Genomic DNA, 9560 nt, shown 5'->3' on the forward strand with positions numbered 1-9560 from the left:
TTAATTATATGTAAATCAAGCCTTTTAATGAAAACTTTAAAATTCTAGGTCTTCCCATTGGCCGTTGGTATTTGCGGTAAAGAAAACGAAATTCGCTTACTTGCATTAAATAATAACATAACTAAACTTTCTGAAGCTCAAAATGTGTAACACGCGAATATTCCTGTTTTAAATATGTCTTAATACATGTTTTCTTAAGGGAGAAATACATTCCATTTGATTCCACATTCTTCCACTTCAATCTATGCTGACAAATGACAAGTCATTGTTATGAATTAAATACATAAGTACGAAGCTCATAATCTGTAAATCGACGTTTTAAAAATGTGAGAGAATTTCGAATAATGTTCAGTCCATAGAAAAGAGAGGGAGGGAGGTTCAGTCATTAACGAAACTTAAATTAAGCTTAATGTTAAGACTGGGTACGTATATTACTAGCGCCTTAAAATACAATGATTTTGATTTGATTTGTTACACGCGCATTTGGGCTTTCACTCGGTGGCAAGGAGTCGTCCACTTTCTCACTCTTTCCCTCCCCCCTTACAATCCCACTTTCTTTTTAGTTGTCTCCTCAGGCCCCTTGCATCTCTAACCCCCAGCAAAGGCTGTTATCGGTAATCTAGGATATTAAATTGTTGTTTAAATTAAAACAGGGCAGCTTGTAGTATTTGAATTATGCGGCTTTCACGTATCACCAACTTGACAATACTTGTGCCACCATTCCATGACCTGCGCTATGAAATTTCTCTTGTAGAGAAGATTTGACAACTCGAGAGAAACGTCAAACGTAATAATATACTGAAATTACGTGTTTATAAGCTCACGTAGAATTTTAATTATTAGCTTATCTTTTTTGACGATTATTTAAATAGTAGCAGCTCCTTAATCGATACATAGCCAACCTCCACAAATAATCAATATGTTTATCAAAACGAAAGTTCAAAGAAACAAGTTGGCTGTAAAGTAGCGTCGTGTCATTCAAGCTTGTAAATACACTTGTGACAGTGAGCAAGTGACGATTTTTTAGAATATTTTCTATTCTTTATGTAATGCGACGGACTAACGACTACCATGGGCAATACTGACACAAAATTAAACTTCAGGAAAGCTGTTGTACAGCTGACATCCAAAACACAGGTTAGTGTATATGTCATTTTTAAAGTACATCTATCACTGAATTGTCAATATGGTTTATATGGTCCTTTCAGTTGATAAAAGTGATTGTAATATTGCCGTAAATATTATAACTGCCTGTATTGATGTTAAGGAAACACTTTCATGTTACAAAGTCTCGGACCATACTGTACAATTAATTATAGGTAGAGGTTTATCATAGCGACTTTTGCCCGTCAGAAACATCTTCAAATTGTATTTTACACATTGATATATTTATAGTTTCATTTGACGGTGGAAATAATAGCTTCGAACCCTAGGAAAATTCTTTCATGAAAACTGTAAAAGCAAAAATATCACATATCTGCTTAGATAATCACTTTACATGTTGTGTCTTCTGAGCAAACTAACCAAACATTATACATATCCCCATGTACAGTATGGTGTGGGCCAGCAAATCAGATGTGTCTGTTTTTTTTTAGGAACACAGAATGTTTATTCCGTAAAATTACATGGTGCGCTGAAATAGTTTCCAAGGAATTATAGTTTTATTAACTTAAAATCTTCAAATTAATTAGGTAATTTTGCCAAGATTCACTTTGTCACAATTTCAAAACTTGATAGACAAAGCCTGAAGTGAAGTTGTCAAAGCATGGTTCATAAATCTTTACTTTGCAGTACAGTATGTTAAGTTAGTAGATGCTTAGCACAAGTGTCTAGTAACAGTTTAAAATGGGGTTATGTTTTTATTATGATATTACATTTGTCATTGAGAAATGACAATGAGAAATACCAAGATCATCGCAAGCATATACGTGTGACTCGTGTTCCTGCAAGATGACGGTGATCATTCTCGATGTAAGTTTGGGTAGGCTGATTTATTATTTTCCCTGATCATTAGGAACAAATATTCTGAAAAGGAAATTTCTGAGCTAATGTTTCTTCAGTGTCCCGCAAAAAATAGTGCTCAATATTTATATATGTCACTAACCTAACTTAGGTAACTGTTCAAACAATTTTACAGCATTTAAAATTTTGCTAACCTAGAAAACCATTTAAGTAAATAATAAACTACTGGTATACAATGCTCTATTACAGAATCGTTACAAAAAAATGTTTGGGAGTAAAAATAAATCTCTTTTCAGATTTTTATATTTTTTTTTTTTTACAAAGAGCTGTTTAGAGATTGTTGTATTTGTGTCTTCCATCAAGGCTTACTCCACTTAGCTCCTGACATTGGACGATGGTCCCTTTGCTTGGTAAGGAAACTCACCTAGGTAAAAGTTTTGTATCAAGTATCCAAGATTATCCCTTCATCCTGGTTGTATGATCCTATGGTACCTACATGATAATTGCTGTTTTAATTTTGTACATTGAAAGATCTTGGAGGTATAATTTCCGTATCACGTATCCAAGTTTAGTTCTTGATCCTTATGGCATGAACCTGTCAATTTTTATTGTCTGATACATGATGCTTGCTGTTTTAATTTAGTAAGCTACATCAAAATATCCTGCACATTACAAAAACTTTTGATGTAACAATAAATTATAAGTTGAATAAAATAAAAAGGAAAATATATTTTGTATTTAATTTACCATTGTGACAAGTTTTTATGTGCAGGATCTTTCGATGTACTAAATTAAAACGGCAAGCTTATCATTTGCCACAGGAGAGAGATCATGTCATCAGGATCAAGAGATAAACTTGGATACGCGATATAGAACAACAACCGTTGCCCACATTCAAGTGTGTTGATTGCGGTGGCCAGGACACTGCATGTGGGCATTACCTGGCCTGACACGTGCCCTTGATTTACAGCCAATTGACGCTGGTGACGACAGTTTCTGGGACCAGTTCTGGTCGGAAAATGTGACCAGCATTCAAGATGTGTTCACGCTGGTGCCAGCGCTTGAAATTCGAGCGTTACGCGAAGAAGCCCCCTCCAACCTGGCGACCTTGTGTTACAAAGCTGTGGAGAAACTTGTGAAAGCAGTTGATAACAGCTGTCGAACCCAGCACGAGCAGCAGACAGGTAAAAATCATGCGTAGCAGTATGACACAAGAGTGTTAGAAACTGTTCTTTAAAGTATATTTGAATGTTGAAGGATTTAATGTAAATTTAGTGTTATGGATACAAAAGCTCAATATGATGGCACTTCCTAGATTGTAGTCGGTTCTAAACCACGACTGTATTTACAGACTTAATACTCATGAACATGGGCGTAGATCCTTGAGGGGGGGAAGGGGGTCTTGGCCCCCTCTGGAATCAAAAAGCCCCTCTCGGAAGGGGCCACTTGTTTGTTGCAAAATCGTAGCTGCGAACTGGAAATGATGAACGTTATCCCGCGGGCCCCTTCCCGGGAATCCTACAGATTTTCGCCCATGCTCATAAAAATTCTAAAATTTGAAGGGGAAGAGTGTTTGGAAATAAACCTGTAACCCTTGCATATGTATGATGCATCAGGTAGGTACCATTTTTAAGGATACATTAATGTATGGGTAAGCATAGCTATACAGGTATTTATGGTCAGAATGAAAGTATGTTCTGGGAAACTTATCAGTTTTAGACAATAATTATTGAGACCTTTTCTTAGCTTGATTTGCACATTCCACAGTTCTGTAATTTGCATACTTGTCGACCCGTAGCGTGAGCTATGGAACATGTAGATGTAGCAGCCACGTGTGGTGTAGTGTGTGTGACGGAGTGGCGTGCCTGTGGCAGTGCTGAACTGCGTGCGCCTCCTCACTCGGCTCCTGCCGTACATATTCGAGGACCCGGACTGGCGGGGGTTCTTCTGGTCCAGCCTGCCGGGGCAGAACCAGGACGAGGAGGACGAGACGTCCATGCCGCTGGCCCAGTCCCTCATCAACGCCATCTGCGTCAGTACCCAGCATGTGTCCACCATTCTGTCCTCAACAGAGTCATTGTTTGTTTGGAATTTTTGACATGACAACGTCTAATAAATCGATGAACGCCGGCTGCACGCACGAAAAAATGTCCCGTTACGCTCATTGTACGCTTGCGCCGCATCTATCTCTCTTCCACTCGATTGGAACAACCATCGATTTGACTTTTTCGAGGCACATTAAACTTGAAACACTTCCATTTGTTTCCTACTATTCCTATCATCGTCCTATCCTTAACAGAATAACACAGATTGGAATAAGTTAAATAGCAAACATGTATAAAAGTTATAGTTAAAATAATCTCTTCGTTAAAGTAATAAACATGTTTGAATTAATGAGTGCAAATAAAAGTAAATTTATCAATTAAACTATAGATTTCATTTCACTCCTTCTTTGTATCCATACAAAATAGTGATAATTCAATAAAAATGATTCAATTTTATTTATAAAAGTATGCAATCATTTCATCAATGGTTTGTTATGACATTGTCACTTTAAACTATCGTCCGTAAACGGACTTTACAGACAACTAATTTTTTTATTTATTGGATATTTGTCACATGCCCACCAACAGTCGTAGACTTTAGTGGTGGGCACTACATGTAATAACAGGGACACAGTTATCACTACCAGTGTGTGGACTCCCACCTCCGTCAGTACCATAGGAGGAAAACATCTACAGATGGCCAGCAAACGAGAGCAAGAGAACCACACACTAGCAGTGATAATAACAAAACAGACAAAACACTAACAAAGGTTAAAGAACCATAGCACATAACACATAAAACATATAGGTAAAATCATATTATTAATTGTTAAGAGAACATTTGAAGGAAAAATAATATAGATATGACAGACCTAAATCAAAATTTATATTTAAAAACTGTTGGAATTCAAATATAGATTATTGTAGTTTGTTATAAGTCTATAAATAATATCATTACTAACTGAATTGCTGGAATTACGTTCCAACCAATACTGTTCAAAGATTTTGTATTAGAGAAATAAATTTTTGTTATAATGTTATATTCATTCTCTTCTTTGTAGATAGGAAATGATTTTCTGAGCAGAATTTCTTACTAATGTTCTTTTGTAATGTTTGATTACAGGATCTTCTTTTCTGCCCTGATTTCACAGTGGCGTCCAACAGAAAGGCTGGGCCAGTAAGTTTTTTTTTACCATATTTGTGAAGTTTTTCTCAAGTTACAGCATCATATAGAACTGTGTGTGTGTGTGTGTGTGTGGTTATTTGCTATTTGTAGGTATATTAAATTTTTGTTATATTCATCTTTTTTTTAATGGACACCTTGCAACTAACCATTTTCTTCATATCGTCACTTAGCAATAAATGGCACCTAACTGACATTTTTAACTAGTGCCTTTTTAGTTACAATGCAGTCTAGCAGATGTTTCGCATCAACCTATACAATTTTTACAGCAAAAATCAAAGAGATAGCAGAACCATTCCACAAAAATGGAACCACCTAAATATGCAAAGCAGATCTACTAAGTGCAGTAGGCTCCATGCTGAGGTAATATGAAGAGTGTAGTTGGTTATAATTGCTTTATAATATAAAAGTATTTAAAATATTGTTAAAATAAAAATAGGATTACATTAAATACATGTTATAAGTTCTTGAAAATAAGCAGTTTTTTGTACCGTCCTGTAAAGTTATTGAAATGTTAATTGGGTGGAATTGTTAGCTAAGAAAAAATATTGAAGCAACTATTGTATTTTTTGAGCATTCTTAGCTGCTTGTAAAATTAGGTTTTGGGTGCATTGATTGAGCATGCACGGCACAGCACGGTGTTTGTTTGACGAGCAGGACAAGGCGGAAGACCTACAGTCCATAGACAGCTGCGAGTACATCTGGGAGGCGGGCGTGGGCTTCGCACACACCCCCCCGCGGTACCCCACCTACGACTGCAACCGGACCGAACTGCTGAAACTGCTGCTGACGTGCTTCAGCGAGACCATGTACCAGCCACCGGTCGGTCAGTACTGCTTCTCCAGTGTGCCTGCGATGTCTACCCAACCCAGTGGCGGATCCAGAGGTTCACTCTAGGATTTCAGAGTGGCCAGAGAAAAAAATGACTTAAAATTACTAAATTGGTTTTTAATCTACTCACACTACACATAACATCCAACCACCAGATTTTATGAGTCTACAAGAAATTAATTAATTATATTAAAATATTTTTTGGTTTCAGAAACAATCATTTTTGTCGGCAATATTAATGTAGCAGACGACTGTTTTTTCGGGGGCGGGGGGGGGGGCACTTGCCCCTGGTGTCCCCCCTTGGATCCGCCACTGACCCAACCAGCAGTACTTCACAAGCTCCGAGTGTTTATACTGAGGAGGTTTCCTCATAAGTCGTGTGCCAGAGCTACCAAAATTTAAGACGACCTTAAACATGAAATGACCGAATTTTAAGCAGGATGGGCGGATTTAAACTACAATTGTGTTAACCATGGCTTAAACCAAGTAGGTAGTTGTTATAAAAAATAAAATTTTAAATAATGTACATTATTAAATAGAATATCTTTTTTTTTTTTTAATGAGAAGTCTAATTCCACGCTAATAACAACAAAAGTTTGCTCGTTAATGTTTCTTGTGATTTACAGAAACAAAAAATTATATACTAATCAAGATCTTATCATTTAAATTATCTGCGTAAGTTGTAAACTATATGCAGCTAAATACTTGAATAGTTAAAGTGTAAGAAAAGATAAGAAATAAATAAATTTATTATAAAAAAAATTCCTATTCTGTGGCAACTCCTTGACTATTGTAAATCCCCATTCTTTGGGAAACACCAATTCTACTGTTTCCTTGTTTGAGTCTCAGTCAGATGTGCAGATTTTCAGGACGTCAGTTGTTTTGATGTTATAACTTTTCTGGTTCAACATGAGTGGCAAAAAGCAGGATGCTGTATGGCTTTCATTTGAACATGCTGAGAACCAAAATAACTAGTGTAGTAAAAAAAAAGAGTTTAAACTGAAAAAAAAAACTGTTTTTATTTCCTGGGGGGGGAAGAGTTTCTGAGTCATGCAACTGACATACAGCCGAGCCCAAGTAGTCCTTTGGTCCACCGGGACCTATTTTTCCGCGTTTCCTCATACCATGACGACAGTCACTAGGGACATTATTTCATGATGGCACAGAACTGTGACTAGTGATCGGCAGAAGTGAGTGTTTTCATGTGGAGCTCTCTTGTAAAGGCCCTGTCAATTTTTTTTTTGTGAGAACAAAAATCTAAATTTATTTCAACTCTTTTATTTTATAATCACTAATAACTGTTTCGCTCTATTTAACATCATTAGACGGAACTTTATGCCAGACTGCGTGCAACTTCTGAGTAATTTTTTTCTTTAAAAAGTTTATATCTGTGAAATTCAGGCCTTAGCTGGCTGCTGAGGTCTGGATCAGCACACACTATAGAGCAAAAGTGTTTGAGACACAACTTAGTAATGCAATGGAAACATTTTTTAATGTATCTGGAACATTATAATTTTTCAAGGAAATTTGGAATGGGTTTTTTGGAAATACATTTTCTTGTTGTATTTCATGAAGAGCATCAGCTGATAATATTCAGTTTATTTCTAATGAGACGTAAGATAATAATTTTAGTGTTTAGCATTGTCTTACTTTTCTTTCAGATTGGCTTCAGCTGTATAAATACTGTTAATAGACAAGTATGTATGGTCTCAGAAAACAAAAAACAAATAGTAAGATTAAAAACTATGAAAACTTATTTTAAAAATGAGAGCATGCAAGATAATATTTTTAATGTTGACGATCCAGCGAGTATCAGTCTGCCAACAAGAGTTTGTCATTAACGCTGTACTGCAATCTAAGCATGAGACAGGCTACAGTTACAATTGGACGGTCTCCGGGTAAAAGGTAACAAGTCAAGAATTCACTTTTTGCATGAGAAACAAAAAAACTCTTAGATAAAAATTGAATTTAAATACTTTTTTCTTGCATTATTCTTTTATTTACCAAAATGTTACCAACGTAGTTGCAAATGATTAAAAATGTGTTACATTTTCTAGGTATACTTAAGAGTTTATTGCTGGAATAAACTAAAAATCAACAAAATGTGACTTGTTACCTTTTACCCGGAGACCGTCCAACTGTTCAGATTGAGTTAGCGAAGCACGAGACTGTAGCGAAACCATGATTCACTCTCTCTCTCCAGTTGTGTGTGTAATGGAGGGTGCTGAGAGACCGGCGTGGCTCGCAGATCTGTCGAGCGCCCCGAACCGCTGGATCCAGTGCTTCACGAGCCCCGACAACCGGCACGCGCTGCCCCTGTTCACGTCGCTGCTGAACACGGTGTGCGCCTACGACCCGGTGGGGCTGGGCATGCCCTACAACCACCTGCTGTTCAGCGACTCGCTGGAGCCCCTGGTGGACGCCGCGCTGCAGATCCTCATCGTGACGCTGGACCACGACACCTCGAGCGGGGGCGCCCCCGAGGGGGAGGAGGTGCGTGGTCCCGGTCCCCAGGGGTGCGGGGTCAATATACCTTTTTATAAAGAATCATCAATCCCCCCCATTGAAGCGTCCCCCGGGAAAATTTATACTTCACGGTGGAAAATGGTGCTATTGATTACACAGCACTTTCTTTGCCCCCGTTTGCCCACACTTCAAGGTTTCAGAGGGGGGGCCAAAATACCCTTGCCCCCTCCCCCCCCCCCCCCCCCCTGTTGTTGCGCACCTGGTTGTTCCGGTCCCCATCAGGCCCGACGTGCAACTGTACAGTGGTTTCCTTCCTGCAGAATCTCACTGTGCAGAACTTACCGGCTCCAAAAAAAACCGGGACGTATTTAAATTGCAACAAGTTCACCATTGTACCAAGTTGCAATGTAGATACCGTTTAGTACTTAAATTTCAAAGTAAAATATTCAAGTACAACAGCTTACAAAAAATATTTCTCTTTACTGCTGGCTTCTAGATTTTGTGCTTGGCTCCTAATCTTTCAGAGATTTACCAGGGAGTTGCCCTTTATGATTGGGTTTATCTTATCATCCCGGAGGCCATCCACGGGAAGGTGACCGTGGTGTTGACTAAGGCAGACTATGACGAGATGATCCTGCGGTGGTTACCATTGCCTTCTGCAGTATGGCCAGCACAACTCACAGTCATGGACCAGGGAAAGAAATTCTCCGCAGTGCGAAATCTCCGTCCCGACAGGGAATCTAACCGGAGGACTTTGTCTCAGCGGCAGAAGCTGTGACCACTGAACCCGCCTGGGCGGCCTCCTTGCATTGAATGTTTGTTATCTAAAAGAATTGTCAAAATATTTGTGATGTGGTGGATGTAGCTGGCATGTTGTCAAAGTTATAAAATCTCGTAGAACTTTGTAGATCCTAGTTTCAGTACAGACAGTGGTTAATATGTATTTCATGACTATTATATTTAAATGTTAACTGTGTCTAAATTCAACTTTACATCTAGTAATAGTTTTAATATACATGTGCTTCTGTTTGAGTACCTTTTGTAAACCAATGCAGATGTTATCGTTTGCATGA

At 38.1% G+C, this 9560-nt stretch overlaps 1 protein-coding gene across 3 annotated transcripts in view; it reads left to right on the forward strand.

Moving 5' to 3' along the window:
- Nucleotides 1-298: 298 nt before the first annotated feature.
- Nucleotides 299-9560, forward strand: part of LOC134530131 (protein HID1) — a 41482-nt gene continuing 32220 nt past the window's right edge. Inside the window, exons 1-6 of one of the 3 annotated variants that reach the window (XM_063364743.1) lie at nucleotides 299-1137; nucleotides 2933-3146; nucleotides 3837-3994; nucleotides 5131-5184; nucleotides 5848-6016; nucleotides 8270-8514. In XM_063364743.1, coding sequence (XP_063220813.1) covers nucleotides 1072-1137; nucleotides 2933-3146; nucleotides 3837-3994; nucleotides 5131-5184; nucleotides 5848-6016; nucleotides 8270-8514 — 906 coding nt within the window. In that variant the 5' untranslated portion in view covers nucleotides 299-1071. The remainder of the gene's footprint in view (nucleotides 1138-2932; nucleotides 3147-3836; nucleotides 3995-5130; nucleotides 5185-5847; nucleotides 6017-8269; nucleotides 8515-9560) is intronic. The other 2 variants (XM_063364744.1, XM_063364745.1) reach the window with 2 other exon arrangements.

Source organism: Bacillus rossius, chromosome 3 (genome assembly GCF_032445375.1).
Source record: "Bacillus rossius redtenbacheri isolate Brsri chromosome 3, Brsri_v3, whole genome shotgun sequence".
In the NCBI taxonomy this organism is placed as follows: domain Eukaryota; kingdom Metazoa; phylum Arthropoda; class Insecta; order Phasmatodea; family Bacillidae; genus Bacillus; species Bacillus rossius.